Source organism: Aethalodelphis obliquidens, unplaced genomic scaffold (genome assembly GCF_003676395.1).
Source record: "Aethalodelphis obliquidens isolate GAN/ISIS:26980383/991018 unplaced genomic scaffold, ASM367639v1 scaffold44, whole genome shotgun sequence".
NCBI lineage: Eukaryota > Metazoa > Chordata > Mammalia > Artiodactyla > Delphinidae > Aethalodelphis > Aethalodelphis obliquidens.
Window position 1 is genome coordinate 14,961,668 of NW_020837988.1, and position 21,123 is coordinate 14,982,790.

The following is a 21,123-nucleotide window of genomic DNA, read 5'->3' on the forward strand; positions in this document are numbered from 1 at the left end:
GAATTTGAGCTAAGAGAGTAGTATACAGAGAATGCTCTCTCTAGATTGTATCTCTTACTCTCAAAATATGCTCGTTGGGAATTACTCTTGCTAGCGCTCTAGGACATGGTAGAGATTTGGAACTAAGGGTACAAGGACCTAGAACTTTTTCAGTTTAAGAACTCTCCAAGGGAAATAATTTATGGTCCAAAAGCAAACAAACACATACCTGTAAACTGGTCCTAACTGTTACAATTAGTTTCAGCCAGGAAGGAAATTTTCCAATCATTTTACTCAGAAATGATACAATTGTATCCCCATAATCCGGTTTGTGAAATTCTGCTTCATTTAATCCATCAATTAAGATGATGAAATCTCCATCTGGGATTTTTCTCTCTGAGATAGAAAGAAACAAATTACTTAATAATTACAAGTGGATACGTGAGTTCTTTCTGGGTCTTTGATCACATATCTCCTTGGAAGAAAAAATTAGAAAAGGTCTGTTGTGTGTTTAGTGAATGCTAAGGGTACGTAATTTATTATAAACATGTGGAATAATTCATTTAGTGGGTTCATTTTGCTTTTTACCAGGTATGAATGTGTTTGTCACATAAATAATATATAAGGCATATGTATCATCATCATCATTTCCCCCATGTTATCAGTTGTGAGACAGCCTGAGCAATGCATTTATGAGAATTTGCACATGTAAATTTATTTTTCTCTCATACCTGAAAAAGCTGGAAAGAATGTTTTTCTCCCCCTCAGCCCCCCGGAATCTGACAGCATTAAAGAGAACAGTATCACATGTTCTTTGGGGAATTTCCAAAAAAAAAAAAAAAAAAAGGTCTAATTTGGAGTCCACAGCAGTATATAAGACTATATGTGAATACGTAGTAGGAAGGAAGGGATGGAGGAACAGAGAAAAGGAATCCCAACCAACAGACAGATCTACACTAGGCAGGCTGGATTCCAAGATCTTACAGAACCAGCAGCTTCCTAGACTATACCTGAAGCAGCTTCAAGGAGACCAGACCCTTACGTGATCTTTCCAGGGGAGCAGGAGCCATGTAGGAAAGACAAAATCTTTTGTTTCCCTTTCCCGCCTGGAGTCTATACTATCCTAAACTGACAAAATCAGTTTATCGTTAGGGCTAGGCTGCAGAAGACTTGGTAAGATTTCAGGTTTCCATTCCCATTAAATGCTTACTGATTCTTAAACAATATTGAACAATTAGAGATTAAAAAAATCCCCTGGCTGAATGAATATTTCAGTATAAATGAATTGCAAATAACAAGTAAAAGTTCCTAGTTGGTAGGACCTTACAGGTTCTGAAGAGAGGAAAGCAGGGGAAGAGAGAAAGAAGTCACTGGATGCCTGAAACAGGAAATAGGTTATATCTGAGGAGGAAAAAGGAAGTGAAGCTGGGGACAGAAGGAAAACTCTGAGGAACTCTGTACCACGTTGGCTCTTTTAGCTTTTGAAAGAGTCAAGGCTAATCAAAACTCTACATATTTTTGTTTCACATTTGAAAATATGCAGATTTTTTGCATGATTAATAAATCTTTATATTTCCCCTCTAAAGTACAAGCTTTACATAAAGGAGTTTAATTTCAATAGCCTAAGTACTATAAATTAGTTCTCAAATTATAAAGAGTTTCAACTATTACTTTCATCTGGTGACTTTCGGAAGAGAAATGAACTATGGATTTCAGCTCTCTAACTGTTAACAATGATTATTAATGAAATGGCATTCTAGATGATGTAGGGCTAAGAAAACACATTACTCCTTTAGGGAGTCCAAAGAATTCCGGAAGAGAGAGGAGTTGCTTGGAACTAATTGGGATTTACCCACACAAATGGGGGCTCTTAAGTTCTTGATTTTGAGGACCTTGGCTCCCTTTAGCATACTTGTGTCTTTAATTCCCATAGAGGAATTTTCTAATTGATTCTGCTTGGTGATATACTAGAGCTATCCTTTGTTACTGAGTAGAACCTTAAAGTATCGTGCAAAACGCTGACTCTCATTTTTTAAAGAAAAATATATAATTTGAAATCTAGCTCTTGAATCGAAATTGAAAGTGTTTTCAACTGAACTTTCCTGGAAAGAAAACTCCAGCTACCTTTAAAAAACTCCCTATTTTAAAAACTACTGTGATAAAATTTATATATAATTAATACAATTAATTGTGAAGATCTTAACTGTACACTTTGGTGAGTTTTGACAAACATGTATACTCATGTAACTAACATCCTGATCAAAGTAGAGGACGTCTCCATCATTCCAGAGAGTTCCCTGAGGTTCCTTCGCAGTTCTCAATAGGCAACCACTGTTCTGATTCATATCACCATAGACTATACTTGCTTCTTATGCTTGATATAATGTTTCTGAGATTCATTTATGTTGTTGAGGGTATTATTAGTTTCTTCCTTTTTACTACTAAGAAGAATACTGAGAATTTAATACTAAGATTTCATTTAATATCCATCGAATGAATATACAATTTGATTATGTATTCTTTTGTTGAAGGACCTTCGGTTGTTTCCAGTTTTTAACTACTATGAATAAAGTCAATATAAACATTTTTGTATGAGTCTTTTTGTAGACATATGTTTTCATTTCTTTTGGGTAAATACAGAGGGATAGAATTGCTTGGTCATGAGGCAGATTTATCTTTAACTTTACAAGGAACTGTCAAATAGTTTTCCAAAGTAGTTGTACCACTTTAAACTCCCACCAGCAACGTGTGAGGGTTCCAGCTGCTTACCATCCTCACCGACATTTGATGTTCAACTTTAAAAATGTTAACCACTCTAGCGGGAGTAAAGTGGTGTCTCATTGTGATTTTAATTGGCATTTCCCTGACGACTAACGATGGCAAACACCTTTCTATGTGCTGGCAGCCTATTGGAATATCTTCTTTTGTGAAGCATCTAAATTTTTTGTCCATTTAAGAACTGGATTATTTATCTTTTCAGCAATGATTTATAGAAATTCTTTAGATACTATGGATACAAGTGCTTTGTCACACACGTACACAGAGTGAATTACTTTCTCCCCTTTTGTGATCTGCTTTTCCTTTTTCTTAGCGTATCTTACGTTGAGCAGACATTTAACATTTTGATGAAGTCCAATTTATTAATTTTTTCCTACATGGTTAATGATTTTTAGGACCTAAGGAATCTTTACCTACCCCAAGGTTGTGAAGATACTCTAAGTTTTTTCTTAGCTTTAGAGACTTAGCTTTTATATTCTGGACCATGATCTATCTTGAATTTTTTTTTGTGCACCTATGGTGTGAGGTAAGGATTAAGATTCATTTTTTTCTCCATACATGTATCCAGTTGTTGTAGCATCATTTGATGACAAAAATTCTCTTTTCCAAATTATCTTGGCATCTTTGAGGAAGGTCAACTGACTCCATATGTGTGGATTTCCTTTTAGATTTTCCATTCTGTTCCACTGACCTATTTATCTATCCTTGTGGGAATACCACCCTGTCAGGGGAGTGCTGGAGCCAGCTCAAGCTGGTTCATGGGAGCTGATTGCTAAATTTCTTATGGTCAAATCAGGCCCCCACCCCTGGACTGATTGTTAAACATTTACTAACATATTACTGCCTGTCATGATTTCTGTAGCTTTATACTAAATCTTGAAACCAGGTACTGTTGGTCTTCCAGTACTGTTGGTCTTCCAATTTTTTTTCTTTTTTAAGAGTGTTTTGGCTATTCACAGTCCTTTGAATTTCTGAAAGTTGTCAATTAAAAAAAAAAGTCCTGCTGGGATTTTGATTGGGATTATGTGGAATCTACAGATCAGTTTGGGGAAAAACTCCAATCTACAAACATGGCCTATCTCTTCCATTTACTAAGTTCTTTAATTTCACTCTGCATGTTTTGTAGCTGTCACTGTGGAAGTCTTACACATCTTTTGTTAAATTTATTCTTAAGCATTTTGATTCTATAGAAAACGGTATTTGCTCCAGTTATCTACTGCTGCATCAAACAGCTAAGAGTTGCTCAAATGGCTGGGAAACGGAATCATCTGCAACAAAAACTCACATGTTTGGTGTCACGGCCAGAACGACCTGATGACTAGAACAGTCAACTGGAACACTAACATATGGCTGCTCCATGTGGTTTGTACTTCCTCACAGCAGGGTAAACTCAAAGTAGTCAGTCTTTTGACATGGCAATGCATACCCCCAAAAGCAAGTGTTTCAGTGAACAAGATGGAAGCAGCATGACCATTTATGACCTAGCCTCAGATATCACATAGCATCATTTTGTAGTATTTTATTGGTTGAAGCAGCCACAAGTCTGCTAAGATGCAAGGGAAGGAGACACAGACCCTAAATCTGGATGGGAGGAATGTCAAAGATTTTGCAGCCATGTTTTAAAACTGCCACACTACTTTTTAAATTTCAGTTTTCAGTTGTTTGCTGCTAGTATATAAATACAACAGGTACTGCATATTAACCATATAGACTGTAGCTCCACCTATGTTAAGTCTCGTAGGCTTTTTTTTTTCTTTTGTAGATTCCTTAGACTGTTCTAGGTAAACAATCACATCTGCAAATAAAGACAGTTTTACTTCTTCCTTTCCAATCTTTATACTATTTGCTTGTTTGTTTTCTTATTGTGCTAGCTTGGACCACACATGGAATGTCGAATGTTAAGTCGCCTTGCTCCTGATAGTAGGGGAAATGTATTTAATATTTCATCGTTACCTGCATGTCCTTTAGGAGACTAAGTTTTCTTCTATTCTTAGTTTGCAGAAAGTTTTTATTGTTAATTGTAATATTTTGTTAAATGTTTTTCTGCATTTGTTGAGATTATAGATACATATTTATATAAAATATAGATTTTCTCATTTATTCTGTTAATATTATGAATTACAGTGATTAACTTTCAAATGTTAAACTAACATTGCATTCCTGGTCAAGTAAAACTAATCATTTTGCTATTAGTGTGTTTCAGGATTTTGCTATTATGGTTATGAGGAATACATGTCTGTAATTTTCTTTTCTTATAAAGTCCTTATCATATTTTGGTTTCAGCATTAATGCTTGTCTAATAAAACAAACTGAGAAATGTTCTCTTTTCCTTTATTTTCTGAAAACATTTGTGTAAGATTCATATTATTTCTTCTTTAAATGTTGGATACAATTCATTAGTAAAGCCATCTGAGCCTGGAGTTTTCTTTTAACTTACAAATTAAATAGATAAGAGCTAGTCAGATTTTCTCTTTCCTCTTGAGTCACTTTTGGTAAGTTGTGTTTTTTATAGAATTTGCCCAATTTAAGTTGTTGAATTTATTGTTATATAGTTGTTCATAATAATCCCTTATTTTTCTTTTAATGTCTGTAGGAACTGTAGTGCTAGCTCCTCTTTCATGCCTGATGTGTTTTCCTCTCATTTTCTTGATCAGTCTTCCTAGGGGTTTATTCATTTTAACTATTAATTTTTTTCTATTTCACTGACTGCTGCTCTTGCTTTTTATTATTTCCTTCTTTCGGCTACCTCTGGTTTTATTTTCCTCATTTTTTTCTAGTTTATTAAGTCATAAACTTAACCACTGATTTTATGTATTACTCAGTTTGAAATATTCTATAATTCGCTTTGTGATTTCTTCTTTCTCTAATGAAGTACACTGCTAAATTCCTAAATATTTGGGGATTTTATGTGTATTGATTTCTAATTTAATTCCATTATCTCAGAGAACATTTTCTGTAAGATTTTAATTTCTTGAAAATTTCAGACTGATTTTATGGTCCAGAATAAGGTCCATATGCACTTGAAAAGAATGTATATTGTGCAGTTATTGGGTAGTGTTCTATAAATGTCAGTTGGATCAAATTGGTTGACAGTGTTGTTAAAATCTTCTGTATATTTACTAATTTTTGTCTGCTTGTTCTAACAGCTACTGAGAGAGAGGTGTTAAAATTTCCAGCTATGGGCTTCCCTGGTGGCGCAGTGGTTGAGAGTCCGCCTGCCGATGCAGGGGACAGGGGTTCGTGCCCCGGTCCGGGAAGATCCCACGTGCCGCGGAGCGGCTGGGCCCGTGAGCCATGGCCGCTGGGCCTGTGCGTCTGGAGCCTGTGCTCCGCCAAGGGGGAAACCAAAAAAAGGGGAGGCCCCCCGAGCCCCGCAAAAAAAAAAAAAAAAAAAATTTCCAGCTATGACTGGGGATTTGTCTATTTAGCTCTTTGGTTCTATTAGTTTTTGATTCATGTATTTTGAACCTCCATTATTAGGTTCATACACATTTAGGATTACTTTATCTTCTGATAAATTGGTCCCTTTATGTTTATCAAATGCCCCTCTGATAATACTCCTTGTCTTGAGGTCTACTCTGCCTCACATTAATAGACCCACTCCAGCCTTCTTATGCTCCATGTTTATAGAGTATATATTCTTCTATCCTTTCACTTTCAATCTGTGTCTTTAAATAACCTCTCCTGCAGACAGCATATGGTTGGGTCTTGTTTTTTATCCAGTCTGACAGTTTCTGCCTTTTGATACAAGTATTTGGTCTATTTAAATTTAATGTAATTATTGATATGGTTCATTTTAATCTCTCATCTTGTTCCATACTAAAAAAAATTATTCTGTTCTTTCTTTCCAGGCTTCTTTTGGATTAATCAAACAAGTTTTAGTATTTCATTAATTTTATAAATTGTGTTTCCAGTTATTGCTCATGACGGTGATTTTCTTTTAAGGGTAAGAACATGGGAATTTGATAGAATAATTAAATTCACTCAGAACAACATTTACCAATGGGGATATCTAAAACTGGTTATGGAGACCTAAATGAGAAGCAAATATATCTAGTAGCAAAATTAAAAAACACATGAATTATGGTTGAGAATCCAGAGCTGAGTCTGCATGCATTTGGATATTCTCCTTGAATTAGCCTTAAGATGTAGATCCTTGTATCACTGACTTTCCTTCAAGGTACCCCTACATGTGAGCAGTTTCTATGTTCACTTATTTGTTCAAAATTTATTTCCTGAAATGCCTACTATGTCCAAGGTGAGGTAATCACTATGAAGGATAAAAGTTGAACAAGAAAAGTTCCTAACTTCAAAAGCATGCAGTTTAGTCAAAGGGATAAGTACAGAAATAACTAATTCTTATAAAGCACAAAGTATAATATCTGACATATAATAAATGTTCAATAAATGTTAGTAATAAAAATTTAAGTTCTTACTATACATACAGTAATGTATGAAGTACCACAAGTGAGATATAAAAAAGAAAAACCTATTGTCAATTTGTAACTTACTGGAGGGGGCAGGCGGATCAGCAGGTATTTCATGAATGAGGTGGTATTTAGGTGGTCCTTGAAAGATGGGTAGAATTCTGACAGGTAGAGATATGAGGAGAAGGTATATCAAGAAAAGGAAACAATGAACAAATGTATGGAGGCAGGAAAATGGAGGGGAGTATTTAAGGATTAATGGATACTTTGGTTTACATGTAAATACAGGGTTCATAATGGTAAAAGTAGATAATAAGGCTGGAAGTAGGCTGGATCCAGGCCATAAAGTACCTTAAATGATAGGTCAAGGAGCTGGAAGTTAATTCAGTGAGGTAATAGGGAAGCACTGGAGGTTTCTGAACAGGGAAATTTAGTGATCAGAGCAATGCTTTACGAAGCTTTATCTGGAAGCAGTACATAAAGTCTAGAAGACTGGAGAGACTGGGCAGAGACTACCCACCAGGTATGCCATTAATGGGTTAGAGGTGTGCCTAAAAATGAATCCCTTCAGCCCTCAGGGCCTCGGGGCATTTGTGCAGCTGTAGCCTCAGGGCCAGCCATGTCCAGCCATGAGGAGGCATGATTTTTTATCCCAATGTGCTAAACAAATTTTAATAATTTTCCAAGTGTCTTATGATGTGAAAGAAAACCAGAGAAGACCAGGAAGGGTAGCAACACAGATGTGATATCATGGGCAGCTGAGCAGCCTTCAAGGTAACAGTGGTAGGAATGACTCTGAGATTAACGGATGTGAGAGACATCAGGAGGGCAGAATTAACAGGATTTAAAGATTGACTGAATGTACAGAAATTTCTTTTTAAGTTTGCTCAAAATACTTGCAGAGAAATTCCAATGTTTAAAAAAGTCTAGGGTATGGTAAAGCTAATAGGTAGGTCGTAGAAGTACAGATAGAGGTCATCAGCATTGAGAAGAGAAACTCTGATATCCAAGTAACTGGCATGGAAGTTCACATAACTGAAGATAGAGGCCGGAAGAATGTAAATTCTTATAAGTATCTCTGAAATGCTCGAGAAAAGTATATAAGTCTCTCAGGAATAAACAGGATTGCTCAGCAATCTCATGCTTACTCAGGTCCTTTTCTTCGGCTTCCAGCACTGACAGAACATTAGGAAGGGGGTGAGGCAGAGAGACGGGTGAAGGAGGAGATGGTTACATTTAGGTCACAGCCGACACTTGAGCTACAGAGTTAAAACGGAGGAAAGGCACGAGGCGTGAGAGGGGGATGGATCCCATTTCATTTTCCCCCACTTCTTAAAAATATCTTAACACCTTTTAGTGGACAATTAAGTAATTTTTAGCATATACAGTTATGCAACTCTACATGCCATTTCATTTTACCTGACTGTGGAGTAATAAAAAAAAATAGCAAATATAAAAACTGAGGATGTTTCTAACCATAGAAACTCCACGGCACTGGGTTGGAGTCATGGCTTTACTGATTTATTTGAACTCCACGGAAGGACTGGTAGCTCTACTACCTTTAGTTCAAGAGAAATGCTTTATATTTGGAAATAAGAATGAGAATTTTTACAAATAAAGGAGGAAGTAGCAATTCCTGGAGGAATTTTTATTTTTTCAGGTAAAACCTCTTATTTGTTAACTGTATCCTGTAGGAACATTTAGTTTTTGCAGTGTGATAAAAATGATCATTTTTATAGCATGACCCCAGGTGAACTTGGGCTTCAGAGCCTCCACCTTCCACCTGCTTTGCACCTCATCTGTACCTTTGTGGAGATTCTCCAGGGGCTCCAGCACTCCCCTCCGGAAGGAGGCCATGGGATCTTGAACACAGGACCGAAGGCTCAGCATGCTCTGTAGGTGAGGCTCCCGGAGAAGCTGCTCCCGATAGGCCGCCAGCTGCGGTGAGCGGCAGAGCAGGGCAGCAACGTTGTGGACGAATTCCGGCACCAGGCAGGTGTAGGCATTATCTGCTTGGCAATAGTGATAGGCAACCACCTAAAAAAGAAAGATGAGAACACAGACAGGTTTATCAGTAGCAAGAGCAACAGTCATGGTTACTGTACAATCATTCTCTAACACTGTCTTCTGTCTCCCCACTCCTCAACTTCTTCAAGTAAAAATAAAAGCTGCTAAACTTTGAAACTGCCTGATTTATCTAAGATCAGAAATTTGACCCAATATTTCTCTTGTATATGTATGGTATCATAATTCATAATTAAAATTTATAAATACAAATTGAGTTTTCCCTCTGGATTTTAAGAAATAGGAAGCAGGCCTGAGAATAAAGATTTATATTAATCTCTCTAATATTTATTCAGCATAGAGTAGTAGAGGAAAGAGTCTGATATTGTAACAAAGCATTAGGGATAAAATAACCAGAGAAATACCATATGTTAGACTCAACAAACATATGCTCCTAAGGCATATTTTAAAAATTATTAAAAAATTACAATTTCATTATAAACATCTTATAAAAAATAAAATGACTCTGACTTAAGAATTCTCACTAAGTATTTCCTGAGCACCCAGAGAGAATCAGAATTAGATAACAGGAAGCAGAAAAGGAGTGAGATTTTTGTCAGATGCAGGTGTTAAATTCAAAGAACTTAGAAAATGTATGCATCTTAATACCGTTCACGGTCTGGCCTGTCAGGCTGGAACCTGCAATTTTAAGCTCTGGTTTTTTTGCGTGTTTTTTTTGCCGTACGCGGGCCTCTCACTGTTGCGGCCTCTCCCGTTGTGGAGCACAGGCTCTGGATGCGCAGGCTCAGTGGCATGGCTCACAGGCCCAGTCGCTCCGCAGCATGTGGGATCCTCCCGGACCGGGGCACTAACCCGCGTCCCCTGAATCGGCAGGCGGACTCTCAACCACTGCGCCACCAGGGAAGCCCTGTTTTCTTTTTTTTGTTTGTTTGAATTTGCACAGGATTCGCTCTATACCTTCTGGTTGTTCCCTCTGCCTCAAGGTCAAGTGCAGAGGGTGATTTTAATCTAGACCACTCTGTTGGCTCAGTACTACCTACAAAAGTGATGGGATTGTGCAGATGACAAGAAACTGCAGGAGAGATTCAGCCTGAATGTATGGAAAGCATTGACATGGTGCTCAGAACATACAAGCGCACAGTAATGTTAGCTGATGCCGCCACCACCATCATCATTGCCTTCCTTCTCCTCTTTCATCACATCATCTCCAACAACATCACGGTCATCACCAAGGTTCTGTATACCCTCTCCTTTTCAGCTACTGGCTTTGTAACTACAGGCATTTGAAATTTGCCCTAGGAGCATGCATAGATATACCACTGGGACCCCAGCTCCTCAACCATCTCTCAGAGAACAGTCATCCACGAAAGTGTTCTGCTTTGAAAAGACTTAATCTAGCTCTTTAACAAATGCTGGGGTTTCCCTGGTGGCGCAGTGGTTAGGAGTCCGCCTGCCAATGCAGGGGACACTGGTCAAGCCCTGGTCTGCGAAGATCCCACATGCTGGGGAGCAACTAAGCTCATGCACCACAACTACTGAACCTGTGCTCTAGAGCCCATGAACCGCAACTACTGAGCCCATGTGCCACAATGACTGAAGCCCATGTGCCTAGAGCCCGTTCTCCGCAACAAGAGAAGCCACCACAGGGAGAAGCCCATGCACCACACCAAAGAGTAGCCCCAGCTCGCCGCAACTAGAGAAAGCCCACGCGCAGCAACAAAGACCCAACGCAGCCAAAAATAAATAAATAAGTAAATAAATTAAAACAAAACAAAAACCCAAATGCTGGAAATGTCACTTTTTAAAAAACACCTGAAATCGTTCTCATTAAGCATTAAGAAAACTGAACAAAACAGGAAATGTTACTACACATGTTAAGCTGAGGATAGGAATTGCTTGTGAGTGAAGCAATGATGTCTGAGCACAGTGTGGAACTGGAAATGAGGAGGTGTACTTAGAAATCTCCACTCCTTTCTGTAGACAGATTCATTACCGACCTTAAGCACAACATAAGGAACCCGAAGAGAAAACTTGGCAGCAATCCATCTGTGCTCTCAATGAACAGTGAATGTCAATGGTTATGCCCACAAGGACACAGATCTCCACTTTATAAAAAGCAAACAGCAAACCTCTGAATCAATATGAACTTTCATCATATTTTACCTCAATTGATTTCACATGTCGAGGCAAAGCACAGCTGAGCAAATCAGCTGTAACTTACCCTTTACCTAAAGTAACGGGATAGGAGTTTGAAGATAAAAATTCTAAAATTTAGGAAGAGGGTTCTTTTACTGATTTCATTAAAAATCATCTGCGCTCTTGGCTGTATGAGGTTTTATCTAACAAAGATCATTGCTAAAGTTGCCCCTTCTGTGGCTGCCTTTCTTTCTTTTAATTAAAAAAATTTTTAGGCATTCTAAATATAAAATCTCGATTCCTCTGAAGAATTCAGGCAGAAAGACCATTCAACATCTTCATGAAATTTGTAGTTTGACTCAGAACTGACCATCTACTAGACATTTCAAAGCAGCTACATAGTATGTAAATGTACACACAATCTGTCAAAAACACTTGGTACTTCCCCTTAAATTGTCTATTGACATTATCTACAACTTTTCCTACATATGCAAATAGGAAACAAGTCTGGGAATGTAGTTTTCTCCTGCATTCTCTCATTGTACTAGTGTTCAGTGATGGATAATAGATCACTCCCTACAGCTCTGAGGAAGTCATCACAGCCACCCATACTCAGTCACTATTATTACAACTTCTTGGAAATGGTTCAGAATTAGTCCACCCTCAATAAATCAGCAAGTAAAACCTTTCTGCTTGGTGAACTCTTGTCTCTCACAATGACCTGTTGAAATTTCATTTTCAGCTATGTTTTTCTTATGTTATTACTTTTTTTCCATCTCACATTTTCCTTATGTTAAATCTCTATACTTTTGATTAAAACAATTCTATCCAAAATATATCTAATATAACCAAAACTGTAGTAATTCTTTGAAGAGGACAGTGAGTAACTTTTAGATTAATGCTGTGAGGGAGGAAAAAAAAGGCCAGGTTTGTAGACTATAGAGACCAAAAAAAAAAAAAAAAAAAAAAGAAGACTGGAGGTCAGTATCGCCTTGGGTATAAAAAGGTTTTGATTTAAAGCTATACACAAGAAATGATACAACTAAGCAAAATCCTCATCAAAGGCCTTAATCAAATGATTGAATGGCAGCAAACCTGTCAGGCTTGTGTTAAAAGTCCCAGGCCTTCACTCTTTAAAGAGTCTTTTCTACTTCAATGAATAATCTGTGACAGGATTAAGCTAATCTCACATAAAGAAAAGGCAGCTTTGAATATCTGGAACTCATTTGGACATAAAAATTTAATTTACATCATGACTGGCATTTGCATTACTTAAATTCTAATGTTGTCATTGACCTTCCTTCAGGTCTGCTCTCATATTCTTATTCCCTGTCTCCTTCTCATCACTTCTTGAATGCCCTCACCACCACCTGATTGATTTCTGACTCAGTGCATCCCTTCCAACACTCCGGGTTACTTTGGCTTTTTGTGTTTCTAGGGACCTGAAGGCTCAGTGTCAAAAACTACTTTCTCTGCCTTTTCTCCTGTCCCTCAACTCTGACTCTAATCCCCATCCTGGGACTGGAAGCTAAGAATAATTCCAGACTTGGGTTCGGCCTCAGTAATTTTCCAGCTTGGAGCTCTAACTTTTTTTTTTGTCAGTAGGACTTTTATTTATTTTTTAAAACTTTTTATTTTGAGCTAATTTTAGACTTAAATGTTGCAGAAAGATGTGAGTTTCTGTATATCCCTTACCCAGCTTCCCTTAACATTTTATGTAACCGTAGCATAATTATCAAAACCAGGAAATAACACTGGCACAACACTATTAACTAAAGGCAGTATTCGAATTTTGTCAGTTTTCCACTAATGAGCTTTTTCTGTTCCAGCATTCTATCCAGGACCCTGTGTTGCATTTAGTTGTCATTTCTCCTTAAACTCCTGTAGTCTGTAAGAGCTCCTTAGTCTTTGTCTTTCATACCTTGACACTTCTGAAGAATCCTGATCTGTTATTTTGTTGAATATCAGTCAACGTGGGTTTGCCTAATGTTTTCCTCATATTCCAACTGAGACTTTTTGGCAGGAATACCACAAAAACAATGGTGTGTCACTCTCAGTGAATCATGTCATGGGGTTCATGATGTTGACATGTCTTGTTACTGGTGATGCTGACCTTGATCGCTTGGCTAAGATGAAGGTTTCTTCTACGTTTCTCTACTGTAAAGTTACTGTCTTACCCTTTGTAGTTAATAAATATCTTGGGGGAGATACTTTGAGAGAATGCAAATCGTTTCTCCACAAATTTTTGCCCGTTACTTTTAGTATCCATCGGTGGCTGCTGTCTGCAACATCATTATCATTGTGATGCTGCACAACACGGTGACTGTAGTTAACAATACTATGCTGCATGGTTGCAAGTGGCTAAGAGAGCAGATCTTAAAAGTCCTCGCCGCAAGAAAAAATTCTGTAACTACAGGAGCTGATGGGTATTAACTAAGCTTAGTGCGGTAATCGTTTCACAATATATACACATATCAAATCACTATGCTGTACATCTTTAACTAATACAATGCTATGTGTCAATTCTATCTCAGTAAAACTGGGGGAAAAGCACTATGAGAGAGGAAATATAAGATGTTGGTACAACATATCTAAGTAACTTAGGAGAGCCAGAGAAGTCTTCTTGAAAGTACAACTTAAGCTGAGATCTAAAGGATGAGGTGGAGGGAACAGGCACAGGAGTGTCCCAGGCAGAGGAAAGCAATACGTGCAAAGGCCCTCAGGCAAGACACAGCTTTACACTTTCAGGAAATCAGTTTTAGTGTGGCTACAGTGGAAGTGAGCTGGGGGTAGTAGGAGATAAGACAGAGCAGAGGTTTTCATCTGGGGTGGCTTTGCTCCCCACGGGACACTTGGCAACGTCTGGAGACAGCTTTGGTCATCACAACCGGGGGTGGGAGGATGCTACTGGATAGTGGGTAGAGACCAAGGACACTCCTACACATACGACAATAAACAGGAAGGCCCCAAACAAAGAATCCTCTGGCCCAAAATGTCAATGGTGCTGAGGCTGAGAAAACCTGAGCTAGATATAAAAGGTAAAAGCCCTTTATGCTAATACATGTGATGTTTCAAGAAGGGAGTGTGGATTCCATTTAGGGGCAAGGAGGAGCCATTGACAGGTTTTATGTAGCAAGAAGAAAAATACGTTTTAGAAAGATTACTCAGGCTTCAGTATAGAGAACAGACTACAATTTAGTCACTCATTTAACACATATTTCTGTGCAAGGCATTGTGCTAGGAGCCGGGGATAGAGTGGTGAACAATAATTTAAATACTGACCCTTCTGGTGAAGGAGACAGATGAAAAACACAAGACTGACAAAGGAATAAAGAAGGTTGTCTCCCATATTCAGTATCCTGAATGTAGATGTAATCTGGGTCTCACTATAAAATTTCAGTGTTAATTTTTAGAGGAGAAAAGCCCTAGACACATTTTATAAAACATCATCTATAGGTTACTTGTTTAGTTCTGATCACATTTCTCCTAAAATGTAAATCTTTTAAAAAATACCCAACTGGAACACAAACCAAATCTTATACTTCACTGTTGTCATTTTTTGTTTTTCTCTCTCCATGTGTGTATGTGTGGCTTAAGTCTCTGTATTATGCTCAACACACATGTGTGAACTGCTGAAATGATCACTTCCTTGGCTGATAGCTTTAACAGTATCAGCAACAATCTCAGGAACCGTATCACTTGACATCCTCCTGATTTAGTACAGAACTAGTCTCTTGGCAAGGATGACATTTCAGTTTTCTTTCTTTCATAGATTTCCTTCGGTGAAAAAAACCTTTGCTTTTTGTATCACTGTGACACTTCTTAAAATTAGCTGGCTTCTCTAATTAGCTTTATTTCAGATGTATTAGCTTCTTGATATAAGGACTAAGCTAGTGACAATTTACCTAATGTGACAAGAGCTTCTAGATGCATAAAAACTTTTTTTAAAGACTTTTTTTTGGATGTGGACTGTTTTTAAAGTCTTTATTGAATTTGTTACAATATTGCTTCTGTTTCATATTTTGGTTTTTTGGCCGCAAGGTGTGTGGGATCTTAGCTCCTCAACCAGGGAAGCTAAGCTAAGCAAACCCGCACCCCCTGCATTGGAAGGTGAAGTCTTGACCACTGGACCACCAGGGAAGTCCTGCATAAAAACTTTTTGAAGAAGAATTTTAGGTCAGCAAAATTTCTGAAAGGTGCCCCTTCATTATGACTTCCTTACTTTAAAGCCACTCAATTATCGATAGATTTTCCAAAAGAACACTAAACAAAAATCCTTCCTGTCACACTACAGAGGCAGCACAGTGGTTAAAAGCATGGACTCTGGAGCCTGCCTGCCTCAGTTTAAATCTGGTTTCAAGTCACGTACTAGTTATCTCAGCAAGTTGTGTAACCTCAGAGCCTCTGTTTATCTGTGAAATGGAGAGAAGAAGAAGACTCACTTCATTGGGGTGAATACTGGCTCTGTATCCTAGCTCTGCCATTTACTAATAGTAAGACCTTGGGAAAATGAACTATCACTGAAGCACAGTTTCCTCATCTGTAAAATGGGGATGATAATGACCACCTCGCAGGCTTAAGAATGAAGAAGTGAAATAACAAATATAATGTAAAAAGTACTAAGGTCAACACACATTAAGCCCTCAGTAAATGGAAGTCAGCCTCTCCTTGTCTGGGGAAGTCTGCATGTATGATCACTTGGTGGCAACAGACTGAAAGCCTGGAAAATCTATGGTTGTTATAAAGTCACACACCCAGGAAAGGCCCCGAATGAGATCTTTGCACCGCTCTACTGTGATTATACTTCAGAACACGTAAGATTAACTGGAAATACATTTAAGAGATGTACACCTAGCAAAACCTGTTACTTCAAGTGGGAAGTGTTTCTTCAATAAATAAAATTGCTTGAAAGTTGTGACAAGAACTCTTCAATGTTCTCAATTATGAAGAAGCATAAGAAGCGGCAGGCATACTACGAAATACCAATGATAATTGATGATATACAAGCACCAACACTGAGAACTCTGGTAGCAAATCAAGGAGTTTTCCAAGGACACTTTTCGTTCTCATATATTAGCTTTACTTTATCAAAATACTAACTGGTTTGAAAAGATAATTTCTGCTTACCAGTTTGTTACAGATGAGAAGCAAGGTTGTTGGCTTCTGCTCTATGCTCCTACAGCACAAACTTACACCTGAACTGCAACCTGTGGCACAATTACTGGGATAATATTCAATTTTAATCTAAGGGGCCATTTGTTTTAGATTTTTTTTTTTAGTGTAAACTTCACAATATCCCATCTCTAGGTGTGAACACATGTATTTATATTTTGTTTAAGGAAGAAATCAGTGTGAAATTTTAAATATGTTCCTTGAGTAAGTGTAAATAATCACTAATTTCTCACTTATAATATTTAACATTTTCCAAATATTGAACTAAACATCAATTTTAATCTAAAGGGCCATTTCTTATATAATGTTTAATATAAATTTAAAAATATCCCATTTCTAGGTACAAAAGACATTTATTTATATTTTGCTTAAGGAAGGTATAACCATGGAATTTAAAATGTGATCACTTTTCAAGTAAGTACAGTCACTAATTACCTACTAAAAATAAATAACATTTTCCAAATACTGAACATAAACATCTTGGGACTTTTTCTCTTGATGAGAGAGAGGCTAAGAAGTGACAGCATGGGGAGACTTTCTTTTTAGCACTCATCACCATCTGACATATTACATATTTGTTTGTTAATTGGCCTTTTCCCACCACAAAAATGTGGGCTACATAACAGCAGGGATTGTGCCTGTCTTGTTCACTGCTTTAACTTCAATCTTGTGTTATAGGCATTCCAAGCATATATTCTAAATGAATAAATAAATGACTGTGATGATGAAAGCTCTTCAGCATTTGTGTATTTCTTTCTTTTTTTTTTTTTTTAGCATTTGTGTATTTCTAAGATGACAGTTATTCTGATTGTTCTAAAGAACAGGCAGGAGTCAGCTTAAATGGAATATTTAGAAAAGTAAAACAAAGATGTCTTTTTTTTCTTTTTTTTTTTTGGCTCCACTGGGTCTTCGTTGCTATGCACGGGCTTTCTTTAGCTGCAGCGAGTGGGGGCTACTCTTCGTTGCGGTGTGCGGGCTTCTCATTGTGGTGGCTTCTCTTGTTGCAGAGCATGGGCTCTAGGTGTGTGGGCTTCAGTAGTTGCAGCACGCAGGCCCTAGAGCGTGCAGGTTTCAGTAGTTACAGTGCATGGGCTCAGTACTTGTGGTGCACTGGCTCTAAGGCATGTGGGCTTCAGTAGTTGTGGTGTGCAGGCTCAGTAGTTGTGGCTCGCGGGCTCTAGAGCAGAGGCTCAGTAGTTGTGGCACACGGGCTTAGATGCTCTGCGGCATGTGGGATCTTCCTGGACCAGGGATCGAACCTGTATCCCCTGCAGTGGCAGGCGGATTCTTAACCACTGGGCCACCAGGGAAGTCCTCCAAAGATGTCTTTTAAAGTTGCACTGACTTAGCAATGAATATAAGGGAAATCTCAGACCGTTTTCAGAAGCCCATTTATAAATGGATGTGTACCAATAAGTGGGGACAACTGAAAACGTATTTGGGGGAAACATGCTGTTTCTGGCTATAAGCTGGACAGGATTTCTATGAGGAAATTAGAACCTTATGACATTGAAGATGGCTCCCTGTTCCTCATTACTAATTAATCATGCCAAGAGATTTCTTTAAATACTGGAGACAGGCACTCTGCACTCTATACTTCTCCTTAAAATCCTCAAAAATAAGGAGAATAAGAAACAGAAATGCAAACTCCATTGATTAGGAATATCTATCTCTAATCTTAGATTATAATATATAAAGATGGAAAGTGGATGTAGGATTAAACAACCTAACAGACAGAAGAAGGTGAAACAAATGCCTGCTGGGGTTAACAACAGGAATGAGCCAAATCATCTGTCAAACCTCAGAAAAGCATAGGAGTTAGAAGCACCAGGTACTATGGAAGATGGGGGTGAGGAAGGAAGTTGCAAACACAGAAACTATTATATGAAGTTTATATAAAGAGCAGTTAGATTCCCAGATATCCATCCCTATCCTGCCCAGCCAGGTGACTACCTTCCCCAAAACCCACAGGAAAGAGAAATTAAAATCACTAGAGAAACTAAAGCAGAGAATCTAGGCTTAGGACACATAGAGTAGGTGAGGATCAGGTGCAGGACTGAAAACAAGGGGCTTAGGTAAAAGGCTGCAGCCTGAATGATGAAACTCCGCCACCTCCTACTAGCTCCAGAATGTTGGCGACCAGGTTATACACCCTCCAGGAAATTGGTGGATTCTTTGCTAGAACAGTGCAAGGAAAAAACTTATGGACACTGACTTTTGGGTTTTCCCATAAAGGCTGGCGGGTCATCTTAATGCTCTATAGTTAAGCTCTCCATATATACAAGCTTCCATCAGTTTTTTGGTGCCTAACTATTAAGGAAGAGATAAGAGAACATACTGCATCTATAAAACAAAAACAGTATGCTATAAAAAAGAGGGGTACAGGGACTTCCCTGGTGGTCCAGTGGTTAAGACTCTGTGCTTCCAATGCAGGGGGCTTGGGTTCAATCCCTGGTCAGGGAACTAAGATCCCACATGCCAAGCGGTGCTGCCAAAAACTAAACTAAAAAAAAAAAAAAAAAAATCTCAGCTTCCCTTGTGGCACAGTGGTTAAGAATCCACCTGTCAATGCAGGGGACACGGGTTTGATCCCTGGTCTGGGAAGATCCCACATGCCGCGGAGCAACTAAGCCCGTGTGCCACAACTATTGAGCCTGCATGCTGCAACTACTGAAACCCGTGCGCCTACAGCCCGTGTTCTGCAACAAGAGAAGCCACCGCAATGAGGAGCCCGCGCACCGCAACGAAGAGTAGCCCCTGCTTGCTGCAACTAGAGAAAGCCTGCGTGCAGCAATGAAGACCTAATGCAGCCAAAAAAAAAAAACCTCAATTACAAAAAAAAGAAGGGAACAACTGGGGGAAATAAAGACCTATTGGAAATTAAAACTATGATAGCCAAAAAATTTTTTGTGAAAGGATTGAAAGGTAATGTTGAAGAAATCTCCTAAAAGTGGATAAACAAATAGGAAACAGAAAAGTTAAGAAGAGTAACAATACAGGCAATCTAATTTTTGACTAAAAGGAGTTGTAGAAGGAGAGAACAGAGGAAGTGGTGGTGAGAAAATTTTCAATAAATACTACAAAAGCATTTCCCTGAATCAAAAAATATCTCCAGGGCTCACTAGGTACCAACAGAATATGAAAAAAAGACCCAAGAACAGTGGTGATAAAAAGAAGATTCTGGGCTTCCCTGGTGGCGCAGTGGTTGAGAGTCTGCCTGCCGATGCAGGGGACATGAGTTTGTGCCCCGGTCTGGTAAGATCCCACATGCCACGGAGCGGCTGGGCCCGTGAGCCATGGCCGCTGAGCCTGCGCGTCCGGAGCCTGTGCTCTGCAATGGGAGAGGCCACAACAGTGAGAGGCCCGCGTACCGCAAAAAAAAAAAAGAAGATTCTAAAAGCTTCTGGAGAGAAAAAAGGTATATATAAAGAATTAGGAATAAGAATAGTACCATATTATTTAATAGTAATACTGGAAGTTCAAGATGGATGCCTTCAAAATTCTGAGGGAAAATAATTTTTAACCTAGAATTATGTCAAACAAAGAGTAATGTATGAGAATGGAATAAAGATGCTTTTAGGAACATTAAGTCTCAAAAAACTTACCTCCTATGCATTCTTTCTTAGGAAGCTACCAGAGGACGTGCTCCGTCAAAATAAGGAATACAATCAAGAAAGACGATGACATGGGATCAAACACAAAAGGGAAGTAACAGGAACTTCCAGGATAACAAGTAGGTGGTAAGACTTGAGAGCATCCTAGGTCCAGATTAGCTCGATGGAGAGCTCTAGGATTTCCAGGGTTGGGGGGGGAAATGTAACTGATGTGGAAAACTGTATTGAGAGGCATTTTACAAAGCATTAAGGCTTATGGAATGACAGCCATAGTTTTGAAGGAAAATAAGCAAACTTTACAATGAGGCATTTCATAACCCAGGAAAAACAAAACTGCTCAAGAAGAAAATGTTATCCTTGGTTCCACAGTGAACCATATTTGTGTAGTATTAATACTGAAAATACTGTAACATGGATTCAGACTAAAATCATGATATAACTGTACTGAGATGGTAGAGGGAGGAAGGAAGGTGAAAGAGCTAACATTCTCAACATCCATAATAAGAAGGAATAGATAATGTACAAAACTGATCAAAAAAGTTATAGCAGTATATGAATATTATTTAGAAACATGGAGGTAAACATCAGAGAAACATCTCCAAATGTTGAAAGTAGCTGCCTTTGGGGAGAGGGTGGGCTCAGGAGGGGAAAAGAATTTCTGGTTTTTATTATAAGTCTTTGAACATTATTTGATTTCCTAAACTATGTATATATGTTACTTTGATAAAAACAGAAAATTAAAATGCAAACATATAAAGAAGTTATGGATAGTGTGGTATAGCAGGAAGAGTTTTGAGCTAGGAATGAAAATACAAAGCTATTGATTACTTATACTGTGATCTTGGGTAAATCATACAACTTCTTTGAGTCTCAATTTCCTTATCTATTCATTGTGGGACTTTGGTTATTTCTAAGGGCCTTTCCAACAATAAGGTTCTGATTCCATAATAACGAAGTATTTTTCTAGGAACAGCAAAGAGAGAGAAACTTTT

General features: G+C 38.3%; 1 protein-coding gene across 9 annotated transcripts in view; it reads right to left on the reverse strand.

Annotated features, from left to right (window-relative positions):
- Nucleotides 1–21,123, reverse strand: part of TANC2 (tetratricopeptide repeat, ankyrin repeat and coiled-coil containing 2) — a 358,600-nt gene that overhangs the window by 70,261 nt on the left and 267,216 nt on the right. For all 9 annotated transcript variants that reach the window (XM_027081267.1, XM_027081266.1, XM_027081261.1 and 6 more), the window contains 2 exons: nt 8,990–9,221; nt 209–375 (listed from right to left, as the gene is read on the reverse strand). In XM_027081267.1, coding sequence (XP_026937068.1) covers nt 209–375; nt 8,990–9,221 — 399 coding nt within the window. The remainder of the gene's footprint in view (nt 1–208; nt 376–8,989; nt 9,222–21,123) is intronic.